We start from the raw sequence: 14,892 nt of genomic DNA, 5'->3' as shown, positions 1-14,892 counted from the left end.
TTAAAGGCAGGAACTGTCTTCCTTGTGCAGATGCTGATTGAGTCTCCATAGGTTGCAGGGGGACTGCAGGACAGCCCCAGCCCCAGGGCTGGAACTCATGCAGAACGGGAATCGCACAGACACAAAGCGATGCTGGCAGCAGGGGTGGGTTTTCCTGTCTTGGCCCCATGGACTCACCCCTCACTCCTCGCAGCTCAGGTTTTGCTCTGACAGACCTGTTCAGCTCCACAATCTACTATCCAACTCCACAATCTACTATCCAACTCCACGATCCACTACCCAGCTCCACGATCCACTACCCAGCTCCACGATCCACTATCCACACAGCAGCTGGTAAAGGATTTACCAACGACACACAGGGGGTTAAAACCCTCCCCAGCCCTACACAAGAAACAAGTGTAAGACAGGAATAATTACATCATGGTAATCAGTCAGAGCTGGGAAACTCTTATTCCTGCTTGGAATCCCATCATTTCCCTGGAGAACTGTGTGAGACTGGTCTGCAAGGGCAGGGTTTGCTCTGGAAAGATGATGATGATGATGTTATCTATACAGGTGTTTGGGTGTTATTGTCTGTGTGAAGATCCAGACCTCACCAGCTCCAGGGCATGCTGTGTTTTATATTCACCAGTCCTGCAGAAGGAGAGCTGGGAATAGCTCTGGAAGAATGAGAGGGTGAGCAGGTGGTGTGGTGAGGAGTTTGCTAAAAGAGATCCCCCAGCGTACAGGGAATTATTCCACGCTCAGAACCAGTGGCCAAAGTCCAGGGTCATTACACTAATTGACACTTTTACCTCTGGGAAGTCTCTGGAGATCCAATCAGGGCTGGATTGAGAGCGCAGGGTCCCAGGCACAGGTGTGGTCTGTAATTGTGCCTCAGCAATCTGTTCCCATCTCCTCCAAACAGCTCCAGTGTAACCTGCTCTGCTGTTAACCCCGCCGTGCCCTTCGCTGCGATTCAGGTTTGGGGGAAGGAGGGTTCATCTCACACTGCTGGTGGTGTTAAAGCTCCAGTTTAACCTTGTGGTCCTCAAGTCTTTCACCATCGGGTCTGTGAGCATCCTGAGCTGTGATGGAGGTGAGGGGGAGTCTCCACCATCACAAACACACCCTCAAACTGCTTTGAACCAGAGCAAATGAAAGAGCATTTTCAGCAGTATTTTTCTTTAACTGTAGATCTCACTGTTTCATACCTCATCTTGATGATTCACAGAGCAGGATGTCTACCCTGGGAGTGACAGGACCGTGTTGTTACTGAGAGGAACACAACAACACAGGTGTTACTGAGTCCTTCACAGAATCCTGACAGGCTCTGAACAGCAGCTCTCAGGTTTACAGCGTGTTTTACCAGTCATGGAAAAAGCACAAAACTTGGCATAGGATTTGTGTCTCTTACTTCCTTCTCCACTGAAATTATTATAATTAAAAGCATGATTTTTAATTGTGAAATACGCCCAGATTCAGGTAATTTGAGCTTATCTGTTATCAGTGCTTTGAGGCTGCTCAGCTCTGGAGTATCCAAGTCTTGATCTCAGCCTATTATTCAGTCTTCCTTGGTTCTTCTCTCCTATTATCATGTTTATCTGCAATTTGAAGTCATGAGGCAGACAACAGGTTTGGGGCTCTGCCCCTGCAACATGTCGACTTGCAGATACTGGAAAGATCCACAGGGCCAAAGGAAAACTAAAGAAGGAATCAAAAAAGAGAACACTGGGCTGTTTAACCCCAACTCACACTGGTCCAGCAGCATCTGTGGGGACCCAGATGCAAATACCCCACGTGGGGTGTGTAGCCAGGTAGCTACAGGAATACTTAGCTGGACTTGATGATTTTAAAGGTCTTTCCCAACCAAAATGACTCTGTGATGCTGGGATTCTCACCCGTGGGGATTCTCTGATGGTGTCTGCACCTTCAAGACATGATCCTGCTGCTCCTCAGTCTGGTTACCTGCTTCCATGTTACTCCCCAGCTCTCAGAGTCTTGCCTTATGGCTGAGCTTCCCTGCGAGTGGCCAGAGTGGTGAAAGCAGCAGAGGGGATAAAGGCTGAGTGACTACACAGAGCTTCAGTCTTTGTGTGAACAGGCGACGGGAAACAACAGCCGTCCACCCGATCCTCCTGCTTACGTTATGATTCAGAAGGATTTGCTTCAGGCTTCTTGTAGCAGCACCAGGACCCGGCTCTGAGGAAGATGATGTCCACTTCAAACAGCATTATGCAGTCTTTAAACTGGTTCCTATGGCCTTTAACCTCCAATACTCCTTCTCTGGAGAGATTCCAGCCGCATCTGGACGCCGACCTGTGTGCCCTGTCCCAGGGACCCTGCTTTGGCAGGGGGTTGGACCTGATGAGCTCTGGAGGTCCCTCCCAACCCCTATGATTCTGTGATTCTGTAGTTGACCTTCAGGACTGACATCCTCAGCACTAGCATCGTGTACACTCACTACGAAGCACTTTTCACCCTTCTCTCCTGCAAAGAGGAAGGATCTCCTGAGAACTGCCCAACTTTGGGGTCATCCTGGTGCTGGGTGAAACTTGGTGTCATAGGACAAGCCAGGTATTTCTATGGCTGCAGGATGAGGTGGGCAGGAACGTGCCTGAGGGCACTGACGGGGCTGGAATCTCTTCAGAGAAGGAGACTCCACACCCCCTGGGCAGCCTGTCCCAGGGCTCCCTCACCCTCACTGGCAAGAAGTTCTTCCCCACATTGGGGGGGAACTCCCTGTGCTCCAACTTGAGCCCATCACCCCTTGTCCTGTCCCCACAGACACTGAGCAGAGGCTGCGCATGTCCCCCTGTGTCCCACCCTTCAGCTATTGATCCCCATTGATCAGATCCCCTCTCAGGCTTCTTCTCTGCAGGCTGAACAGCCCCAGCTCACTCAGCCTTTCCTCACAGAGGAGACGCTCCAGGCCCTTAATCATCTCTGTAGCCTCCTCTGGACTCTCTCCAGGAGATTCCTGGCTTTGTGATACCAACTACAGGACAGGGACCTTGCTCCATGCAGCTGATGTGATGAGGTAAATGTGCCATCACTCGGGCAAGCTCAGGCAGGGTGAGGATTCCTCATCAGCATCTGGCACTGCTACAAATCCCAGCTAATAACACACGGTCTGTGAGGCTGTTGCGTTGCTCTAGTTAATCTTTCAAGGCCAAGGGGGCAAGCACAACTGACAGAAGATGGGGTGCAGCCCAAACCAGAGGGGTAACAGCAGGAAGGAGCAGTCCCAGCCCTTTTGGGATGGTCTGTTCCCAGAGTCAGGCAGGCAGAGGGATGCATGCACAGCCTTACATGAAGGGGAACGTGAGTGCAGGGTGCCATATGGCTGAGAGCTGCCAGACGTCTCCTCAGCAGGATGACAGGACCTGCCTGGAACTGCCTGACCAGTTTTTCCACCGTGTGAAAGTGCTCCTCTGGGAGATAAGCTTTTGCTGATACAGTTTGGAGGCAGGCTCCAGGAAATGCAGTAAGCTGTGTCAGGAAGAGGAAGGACTTGTCTTGCTTCACCCTGAAACCCAGGGAACCGCAAGCTTGACGTGCTGTCTCTTTAGGTCTCGAAGGACTTGCATCGTCAGTGATCCCTTCAGTTCTCCAAGGGAGACTGAAGGGTTAAATCCCCATGTTTGGAGATGAACTGAAATCCAAGCCTGACAAAAGCCTCTTAGTGTAGTGCAGTACCTTGTGGGCATCACATCACAACCCAAAGGCATCTCAGGTGAGACTTCTTGAACGCAAGCACCCTGCAAGCCAAGAGCATCACCACAGTGGGCTGAGCTCACTGATTTCTAGGATACCCCAGCTCTGAGACCCCTCAGGATCCTGCAGGGAGCCCAAATATATAAGCAGCAAATCCCTCTGGAGGTGTATGCAATGCCTGGGCTTCGTGCCTGGGCTTCATGCCTCTTAACAGTGGTTTTGCCTGTGACCCCACTCCAAACCAGTGGAGATATGATGGATCAATAAAACCCCTTTAGGGAGGATAAAAAGGCTGCACTAAAACAAGGACTAAACAAAAGCAAAACTGAGCTTAAGCAGGCAGAGAGAACAGGGTAGCAGTGTGCTGTGCTGCTCCTTCCCAGCAGCAGAGAAACAAATACAACCCAGTAGGGATGGAACAAAGCAAAGTGGTGAGAGTAAATTACAGGGGAGAGAGAAAGGTATCGATAAATTAGGGATGCTCCACAGGTTTCTCTAACTGCTTTGGCAACAGAACGACATAGCAGAGGAGCCAAGGTGGTGAAAGAGCTGTCTGAGACACCCTGCTCCTCCTGGGGCTGTGGGAGGGGGATCAGAGGAGTGTGGGGGATGTTGGGGCTGGAAGAGAAGGGATCTGAGTGCTCCCAGTGTGGACAGACAGACAGACACAGGCTTGGAGGAGAACACTGGATTCCCTTCTAAGAAACATCAGTGTTGGGACTCCCAACAGGCTGTCTGCCAGCAGGGATAATGAAGCTAAATAAAAATACACAACAGTAACAGCTCCACAAATGAGGATAATTCAATTACCACGTTGGATACAGGAGACCCACTTCCCAGGAGTTTTCCATTATGACCAGAGAGGAGACAACAGCAACAGAACGTGCTGCAGAAAGGAAGATTCATTGACTAAGAGGCTTTCTATTAGGGTCTGCATATTAAACAACATCACAGCTTTCCATAATCATGTCATAATCTTGCCATAAAATTCAGTCAAAGCAACAGCTTGCCTGTGTCCAAAAAAATAATCAATGGAACAGTGTGAGAAATGATTGTGGCTGTAACAGGGATTTATTTCAGTGTGATCCATCTAAATAACAGGAAAGCAGGCATCCCACAAACACCTCTTGGGGAAGAGCTCCTCTCCCCCACGTTCAGAGGGACCACAAGCAGTAGGGAAACTACAGCTCTACCCATTTATTTGATTTTTGGGAATAAAAAGAGGTTGTTTCTGTCCTCTCATCTCCCTAAAATGAAATAGCTGTTAAACCAAGCAGAGCACAGAGTCTCATCTGGAATCCCAACCAAGCAGCAGAGTTTCACTGAGCTGAATTTAAAATCCAAGAGCTGCAGATTTCCTTGATTCATTAGTGCTAATGTGCTAGAGCTAACGTGCTAGGCTTCCAAAGAGCTCCACACACTGGGTAATGCACCTTGAGGGTGCTTCTCTGGGAAGGGAGAGAGAAGAGGAGCTATTTTTCCTCCCTCTCTCTCTCTCTAGTGAAAACACTTAGTGGCCAGCACAGGCTGAGTTCTTTGGGAAGTAATGGAGCGAGTGTAGCCACTCAATTATTTAAAACAGTTGAGTAATTGCAGTCCTGTCAGCTCAGAAAACATCTCTCTGTTAAAGCTGCTGCACAAAGCAGGCAGTCACAGGAGCTTTAGTTGTCTCCTCCTTTATTTCCATGTTTTCCCAGTCAGAGCCACTGGTGAGGGTTGGAGCCACTGGTGAGGGATGAGGGCACGTGGCTCCATTCACAGCTAGTTTTGCCACAGGGTAAAACTCAGGCAATGGGAGGAAGGAGGGAGGGAGGTGGGGAGAACCTTGGGAGCTTTTTTTGGAGGTGGCAGGTTTATACATGGGCTGCGCTGGCTGATGACTACATAAATCCTTCCTGAAAGCTCTCAGGGCACGGTGTGTGCCAGAGATAAATATTACAATAGCAGGCTTATAGGGAAATGGATTCAGACAGCCAGGAGAGTCCAAGGGGGGAACAGTGTTGGGCAGTAAGTCCCCTTGCTAAAGAGCCTCTGGAGAAGCTCCTTTAGCAGGGGGTAGGAGGTTGGGGGGGGTCACCATGTTTGCCTTCTGCAGAGGGAAATCACCGCAGAGCACGCAGAGATCACTGGACAGCTCTTCCCCAGCCCCAAAACACACAAAGGATCTCAGCTCCAACACACACATGCACCAGCACTGCTGCTTTATTCCACAGCTGCCCTGTCCTGCCCCAAAGTGAATCCTTTGCCTCCTCCCTCAGGGGTGGTGAGACACAGGACAAGAACCACCAGACTGAGGAGCAGAGACATGGACACATACACATCCATCTAACCCTCTGCTAAAACCCTCAGCTGGGTCCTTTCTCTGCACTAAATCACAGAATCACCAGGTTGGAAAAGACCATCAAGTCCAACTGTACCCATCCTCTACTAACCCATATCCCTGAGCCCCTCATCTACCCTGATTTGACCTCCAACCCCTTCCCCAGCCTGGTTGCCCTTCTCTGGACTCACTCCAGGACCTCACTGTCCTGCTGATGCTGAGGAGCCCAGAACTGGACCCAGCACTCGAGCTGCAGCCTCACCAGTGCCCAGTCCAGGGGCACAATCCCCTCCCCACACCTACTGGCCACACAATTCCTGACACAAGCCAGGATGCCCTTGGCTTTCCTGGCCACCTGGGCACACTGCTGGCTCATGTTCAGCCTGCAGTCACCCAGCACCCCCAGGCCCTTCTCTGCCTGACAGCTCTCCAGCCAGTCACCCCCAGCCTGTGTCGCTGCAGGGGGTTGTTGTGTCCCATGTGCAGCACTCTGCCCTTGGCCTTGTTGAACCTCATCCCACGGATCCAGCCTGGCCAGACCCCTCTGAAGAGCCTCCCCACCCTCAGGCAGACCCACACGTCCTCCCAGCTCAGCATCATCCCTTAACTCACTGAAGGAACCTTCGATCCCTCACCAGTTATGGCTTTCTGGGACAGTTTTCACAGACCTCAAGAAACAGCTACCAGGGCAAATGTATTACATACAGCACACACCAACAGTGCTGAGAGGTTTCACATCCTCATTAACCAGCTCACCTTAATGGGTACTTCTCTCCAGGGTCCCTCCCCAGGTGGAAAAGCAGTGGCAGGGTAGTGTGCTCCTCTTGTGTATGTGTTGTCACCCCAGAGACATTCTGCCCAGGACAGAAATCGATGCCCTGCAGTGAAGAGAAGAGAGGTCAACAGGGGTGAAGGGAGGGAGCAAAATTTTAGCTGATGCCATTTTCTTCAGCATCTTGTTCCAACAGACCCAGGAAGCCCCAGAATGATTTTAATCTGAGTCCATTTCAGTCTGAAAAATGGGTTCTGAGCTGGAAGGGTCAAATAAGGTGACAACATTGGCACTGCACTGACATAAAAGCTGGAGCAGGTCTTACAATTTTGCCTTATAAAAAAATAATCTCTATAAAATATTAATTCAAATGAAATGGTAAAACAAAAGACAGAGGTGAAACCATTTAATCAGAGGAATTCTGCACGTGGAAAGTATCTTGTCTCTGATTTCTGTGGCTTTGAAATACAGAGGGAGGATGTGATCACTTGGAAGTTCTGCTCAAAAAAGCAACTTTCCCTGAAGAAACATCCAGCCAAACCAAGGGGCTTCACCCCAGAATCACCAAGTTGGAAAAGACCTTTAAGATTATCAAGTCAAACTGTTTCCATCCTATATTAAACCATATCCATATACCCTGAGAGGCACCTGCTTGCCTCCCTGATAACTTCCTCCAGGAAAGCCAATGGCATCCTGGCTTGTATCAAAAATAGTGTGGCCACAGGGCCAGGGCAGCGACTCAAGCTGCCCCAGGGCAGGGTCAGCTCAGCTGGGAGGGCAAAGTTCTTCCCTGGCAGAGTTGTGGGGCTGTGGCACAGGCTGCCCAGGGAGGGGCTGAGTCACCCCCTGCGTGTGTTTAACAGAGGGGAGATGAGGTGCTCAGGGATCTGGGGCAGCACAGGATGGGAATGGTTGGACTTGATGATCTTAAAGGTCTTTTCCAACCTGGTGATTCTGTGATTCTGACCTCAAACTCAGACCCAAAGGATCCATTTTGCTGAAGAACAAAGCAAATCTGGTCAATTTTAAAGAATTAGTTGCATTTATTGATTGGGTTTATAGTGCCTCACCCAAGGTGCTCACTTGGGAACAGGAAGAGGGCTGGATGAAGGAGCTGAAGTCTGGAGACATTCCTGCTGCTGACATTGAACCCTGGGGGATCAGAAGTTGGGGTATCCCCAGCAGCAGCAGTGGGTATGGAGGGCACAGGTACCCCAACCCTCCCTTTGATGGCAGCAACGGATTAAAGTGCTTTCTGGCTACTGGATTAAAGTGCTCACTGGCCACTGAGGGACACAGCCAGCTGCCTCAAGTCCAGAGCACTGAGTTCTCTGCATCTGTGTGTCCTGAAGCCTGGATGTTATTAGCCAGGTGCCAAGCTCCTCACCACCCAAGGCCTAACAGGACCTATTTAAAACCCCTGGGAATAACAAACAAAAATGCAAAGCACTAATTTCATTCAACAGCAAATAAAGCAGCACCCCCCACACACAGACCAGCAAGGACTAACACCAAATGGACTTGTTAAAGCTGGGATTTCCAATTCCAGCTGACACACTGTGCTCCTTACAATACCTCAAAATACCCTGAGACACGGGGAGAGCCATGGAGAGAAGGTAAATGGGAATATTTCAATGGAGGTGGGAAAGCAGCTGTAGGATTTGCTTCTAAAACAAACAAAGTGAAAAGGCTCTCTACAGATGTGGGTAGGATTTGATTGGCAAACAATTTTCTAAAAATATCCTCTGTTTTTTTAATGGACAGCTGGTCAGTGGAGCAGTTAATATTCTGCTTTTCAATAAAGCAAGAAGTTTAGAAGCCCATGAAATCCCATTTATCTGCACAGAGCTATAGATTCCTGAATCACTGACTGGAAAAATAAGAGAGTTGCTTGATAGGTTGTAGTGGGCAACCAATAATGGACTTTAAATGGATACAAAAATGATTGACCTTTCCACCTCGTGATGCCACAAGGCCTCTCAAATTCACAGTGAAAACCAGGGATTTAGGGTTTGGTTGAGGGTTTTTTTTTCCTCCAAAGGAATGGTTAATGAAAAGGTATCAAAGCCTATGTAACAGCCAAATGATGATTTGGATGCAATTCAAGCAAGCAGGTTAATTAAGAGCCTGCTAATTGGTACAATGCTCTTCAGCTGGGAATGCTCTAGTTTGAAAGATTTGGATCTCTTGGGTATTTGTTTATAGGTTGTTCTATTTACAGTTTATCTTTTGTTTCTTATAAAATCCTTACAGCTGAGACCCCAGGATGCAGCCCAGAGACCCCCGGGAGCCAAAGTGCAGCAGTGGCGGCTCACCTGATGCCACTACCCACAAGCTACATATCCTTCTACCCCAAGCAATTGGTGTCAACTTGGAAAGCATCCATTGGGGGAAAAATATGTAAAAATCATAGAATCACAGAATTGTAGGGGTGGGAAGGGACCTCCAGAGCCCATGGGGTCCAACCCCCTGCCAAAGCAGGGTCCCTGGGACAGGTCACACAGGTCGGCGTCCAGACGGGGCTGGAATCTCTCCAGAGAAGGAGACTCCACACCCCCTGGGCAGCCTGTCCCAGGGCTCCCTCACCCTCACTGGGGAAAAGTTCCTCCTGACATTCCCATGGAGCTTCCTCTGCTCCAGCTGTTATCCACCACAATAACAAACCCCAAATCAACAACCCCTTCACCTGCTCTTATCTCCTTTAAGCTATTTATCTGACAGACTGCTAATTACACCATGCAAGGGATCGATAGCTGCTTAAAGCAGATGCCAACTGTTTTTGCCCTGCAAACTATCCAAGGTACTCCATGTGTTCACAGGTATCAAAGTAGAAAGGTCACTCCCTGTTATTAAGCCAACTCTTGGATCTTTTCAATTCTAAAACCAGGAAAGCCACAGAAACACAGGGTTGGAAAAGACCTTTAAGACCATCAAGTCCAACCATTCCTATCCTGTGCTGATCCATATCCCTGAGCACCTCATCTACCCTTTTTTAAACCCATCCAGGGAAGGTGACTCAGCCCCTCCCTGGGCAGCCTGTTCCACAGCCCCACAACTCTTTCAGTAAAAAAATATTTTCCCAACATCTAATCTGAACTGAACTTCTGAACAGAACATCCTGCCTAGAGCACGACAGCTCCATGCCTCCTAAGAGAGCCCAGGAGAGAACATCAGATGGCAACCACAAACAGCTGAGCTCCTGCACCCAGTCTCTCACTCAGGCACAGTGTTTTACACCACTGTGTGCAGACCCATTTGCTGCAGGAGAAATTCCAGCAATCCTTTATTTTTTTTTTCCCCTTAAAAAAGAAAAACCAACCAAAAAAAAACCTCCCCAACCACATTTCCTGCCCATCAGGTAAACCTTTCAGCCAGCACGTCTTCCTCCCCTCCCCTTCTCCCCAGCAATGGTGTAACCTGGGTTGTTTTTCCGTTCCTAAGATCCAGCAGCTCTTGGTTGCACAGCTTATGCTTTAATTTCCAGAGCAAATGGACCACAGATGCTATGTCAATATAGACATGAGACAAATACAGCCAGTTGCCAGTTTGGGCTCTGGGCCAAGTGATGGAATCACCACTTGTGTTAACGTTAAGCCCTCTGGCAATTCCTCACCCTGGCTCTATCCCAGATCCCTCCCAACTTGACAAATGGCTGTGGATTTTGATAGCAGCAAATCTGGGGTCTGTCTCCTGGTCATGTCTCCTCATTCCACCAGGCAAACATGTCCCATCAGGTTGGGACATAATGACCCCGAGCAGAGCTACACACCAAGGAGGGGAGTCAGGCTGAAACCACCGACAACCCTGCACATGAGACACAACAACCCCCTCAGTGACACAGGCTGGGGGTGACTGGCTGGAGAGCTGTCAGGCAGAGAAGGGCCTGGGGGTGCTGGGTGACTGCAGGCTGAACATGAGCCAGCAGTGTGCCCAGGTGGGCAGGAAAGCCAAGGGCATCCTGGCTTGTGTCAGGAATAGTGTGGCCAGTAGGTGTGGGGAGGGGATTGTGCCCCTGGACTGGGCACTGGTGAGGCTGCAGCTCGAGTGCTGGGTCCAGTTCTGGGCTCCTCACCATCAGAAGGACAGTGAGGTCCTGGAGCGAGTCCAGAGAAGGGCAACCAGGCTGGGGAAGGGGCTGGAGGGCAAATCCTCTGAGGAGCAGCTGAGGGAGCTGGGGGTGTTCAGCCTGGAGAAGAGGAGGCTGAGGGGATGCCTTCTCCCCACATCCCCTGCCCTGCCAGGAGGCTGCAGAGAGGTGGGCGATGGTCTCTTCAGCCAGAGGACAGGAGCTGGGACAAGGGGCAATGGGCTGAAGCTGCCCCAGGGCAGGGTCAGCTCAGCTGGGAGGGCAAAGTTCTTCCCTGGCAGAGTTGTGGGGCTGTGGCACAGGCTGCCCAGGGAGGGGCTGAGTCACCCCCTAGGTGTGTTTAACAGAGGGGAGATGAGGTGCTCAGGGATCTGTTTTAGCACAGGATGGGAATGGTTGGACTGGATGATCTTAAAGGTCTTTTCCAACCTTCTGATTCTATGAAAACCCAGAGCAGCAAAGCTGTGTTAATACTGGAAGGAGAAAAGAGCCAGTTAATTTGGGACACCAGCAGCTGTTCTCACCCTCTCCCAGCAAAACCCTCCCAAACTGGAGCTCTGAGTGACCACACACCTGAAAGCTGGACCTCCAAGCTTCAACCCTGTTGAACAAAAATTGCTTCTAATGTGTTAACTGTCTGGAAGAGCCCCCAGAAGATGGGCAGATCAGCAAGCCTCCAGCGCCTCTCAAGCAGAAGCGATCAATGGCGAGCTCATACGCTCAGAGGACCACAATCAAATGTCATTATTTGTGAGGTTCTACTTGACTTCACATCCCCCCCTTTGCAGAAAAGGCTTTATCGATCCCTTCACGTTGAGGAGAAGGGCAATCAGACAGACTGCAGCAGGAATAACCCCTTTGGCATTTTACATTAAAACAATAGGGGCTTCTCGCAGGCACCTACACCCATCACTTAAAGACACAGGAGCTCTCCTGAAATACCACTGAAGAATACTAACAAGGTACTACAGCAGAAAGGTTGATGTTATCAGCCACTCTCCAGTGAACCAAAGGGTGTTTCCCACTTTTTTGTTCTTAATTAATTTAGGGGTTTTTTTCCCCTTCTTGCATCACTGCTCTTTGAGGACACAAGGACCAGTCCCTGCTGGACAGTCTCTGTGGCAGGCAGAGAGATGGAAATTTCCTTTCTCCTGCTAGCTCCCACACCTGCCTCCTCTACATACCATTATTCCCTTTCTTTCCTGAAGGAATTGCTAGTTATTCATATTTTGGGGGGTACTTTTTACTCAGAATCCTTTTTTTTTTTCCCTTTTCAGACCTCTCCTTCCAAACAAGGAAGAGGAAATGTACCTCTCCCTTCAATCCCATGGATAGAAGAACTCATACCAGTGCAGACACTGAGTTTTCATGGTTTAGGAACAAGAAGCTGTGCACCACCAGCAGTAGTAAACCAGAAACACTAAGTTTGCACCTATTATTCATCACAGACTTTGCAAATCCAGTTCAAACTAGGTGATGAACAAGCACAACTTACAGGCTGAAAGGATGGATGCTGAGAGCCACAAGAACGCAGGACTTCCAGGGAAAGCCCTGTGTGTTATGCCATCTCAAAGAGGGATGTCCCCAGGTTTATTCTTAGTTCTTATTTCTGCTCCTACACACAACACGTGGCTATTTTTATCACTGCTGCTACTTGCTGCAAGAAGAAAGGTGGCCAGGGATGGTGGAAAAGCTTATGTGCTCCTATCCACCAGCCCTGGAGCAACAGGGACCCCAGTCTTGTGCAGGAAGGGGTGTGTGTGTGGGGGGAAGATTTCTCTCCCTCTACCAAACTATTTCAAATATCTTTTACTATTTAAAAATAGAAAGGCATTTTTCAAACCAAGTTTCCCTTTCATCTACCCCTGTCCCATTTATCACCTCTTGAATGTCAGAGGTGTCAAACTGGGTAAACATGAGCCACCTGTAGTAAAGGAGATGGAAACCAGGTAAAGAGATGAGCATCCTACACAACCTGTGGGGAAAACATCCCACAGAGAGCTTGTTCCCACTCACTTCTGTCAGTGAGCCATCCCTTTATGCTTTCAAGAGACTAACCATTCAAGAACTGAAGTCACCCAAGTAATCAAGCTAAGCCAGCAGAAAAGACAGCACCTCCAGCACTCAGAAAGGATGCCAGACTTCATGACAGGAGTCAGACTGGAAAAGAAGTTGCTTTGGGGGTCAAAAAAAGAAGCCAACACAAATTTTGGGAGAACAGAAGAGCAGCTCCATCGCTGTGAGAGATGAGAAATTTTAATCTCAGGCCATAAGGCAGAGGATGCAGACCAGTAAGGCCATGGTAATTCTATGGGAGTCTAAAGGCAACTAGAAACCCACATACTGGTTGCATGGGATCTTTCCAGTGTAAATATTCCCTGTGCCACATGGAGAGAAGGATTCATACCCCCATTATGCTTTCCTAGGCTTTGATTGCTGCAAGCTGTGTGTCTCTGGTACATTTTTTATTTGTATATACATATTTTATGAGTTAACTAACTTATACCCCCCACAAACACATGGTTTTCCAAGTTAGAGGCCAAAACTGGGCACATTCTTGCTAGTTCATCCCAAAAGACCTGGTAGTCCTAAACAGCCCAAGGACATGCACTGGTTTCACATTTTCCAGGATTGACACCAAAATGTGGTTCTGGCTGCTCTGTTGGCATCATCTCACCCAAAAAGCATCAAACACAGAGAGGGTGAATTAAAAACAGTGCAGGTTTCCTGTATCAATGATTTCCCACCCTGACAATTAACATGGGAGTTTTGAAAGTGAAAGGAGGTCTGGCTACAACGTGCCATGTATCTGTTGGAATATGTTGAAATCTGTTGGAAGAGCAGTGGCTCTTGCAGTCAGAAGACCAATGGGATCCTGGGCTCCATCAGCAGAGGGGTGGCAGCAGGGACAGGGAGGGGGTTGTCCCTCTCTGCTCTGCCCTCGTGAGGCCCCAGCTGGAGTCCTGTGTCCAGAGCTGGGAACCAACACAAGGAAGATGTGGGGCTGTTGGAGAGGGGTCAGAGGAGCCACAGGGATGCTCAGAGGGCTGGAGCAGCTCCCCTACAGAGAGAGGCTGAGGGAGCTGGGCTGGGTCAGCCTGGAGAAGAGAAGAGAAGGCTGTGGGGGGACCTCACTGCAGCCTTCCCGTCCCTGAAGGGAGCAGAGGAACAGGAGGGGAATCAGCTTGTTAAAGGGCAGAGACTGGCAGGACAAGGGGGATGGATTAAAGCTAAAGGAGGGGAGGTTTAAATGAGATATTAGGGGAAGTTTTTTACAGAGAGAGTGGTGAGGGGCTGGAAGGGGCTGCCCAGAGAGGGGGTGGGTGCCCCATCCCTGGGGGTGTTGAGGGCCGGGTTGGCTGGGGCCCTGGGCAACCTTGTGTATCTCCAGGCCTGGAGGTTGGTGTCCCTGCCTGTGGCAGGGGGTTGGAGCTCTGTGACCCTTGGGGTCCCTCCCACCCCAGACTAGTCTGTGATTTTATGATTCTATGAATAACAAGACAGTCATTATTACTCAGAAAAGAAGCCTCTAGAATGCTCACATGCAGCTGTTTTGACCCACCCAGCCATGTTCTGATCCCTTTCATACAGGTGACACGCCAACCAGATTACATTTATTTCAGGTCTGAGTTTTTACCCTCAGACAGAAAGAATTTCACAGTTGAAAGCTGAAGGATTAACATTGGGTCAGCAACAAGGATCCATGCTAAAGAGCCTACAATTGGCAAGACCTCGTTCCCTGAAGTTCTAATGGGAGGGAAATCACACTCACTGACCAGCCAACCTGCTGTCAGTCAGAGCTCCTAATGCCACATGTGTGCAGGTATTTAAATACATTATATTTTTAAATTGAAATTACTAAATTGACCTTTCTGACTCGTATTGATACAGCCAAGAAGACCAGGCATAGAGAGAGGGAACTGTACTGTGAGGTGAGATTACCCAACCCCTCAGCCAGGGCTCTGAACTGTGGGACTGTGCTGCATTCTGATTTATTTCTATTTTTAAAACTCACAA

General features: G+C 49.4%; 1 protein-coding gene across 1 annotated transcript in view; it reads right to left on the bottom strand.

The window, feature by feature from the left end:
- GALNS (galactosamine (N-acetyl)-6-sulfatase) overlaps positions 1-14,892 on the bottom strand; it is a gene marked incomplete at its 5' end in the record, with an annotated part of 57,730 nt that overhangs the window by 9,269 nt on the left and 33,569 nt on the right. Inside the window, one exon of the mRNA XM_084270146.1 lies at positions 6,773-6,894. Coding sequence (XP_084126272.1) covers positions 6,773-6,894 — 122 coding nt within the window. The remainder of the gene's footprint in view (positions 1-6,772; positions 6,895-14,892) is intronic.

This window comes from Gallinula chloropus (assembly GCF_964237585.1).
Source record: "Gallinula chloropus genome assembly, chromosome: 13".
Classification (NCBI taxonomy): Eukaryota; Metazoa; Chordata; class Aves; order Gruiformes; family Rallidae; genus Gallinula; species Gallinula chloropus.
Note: the sequence above shows the minus strand (reverse complement) of the source record. Positions and strands in the feature narration are given on the sequence as shown.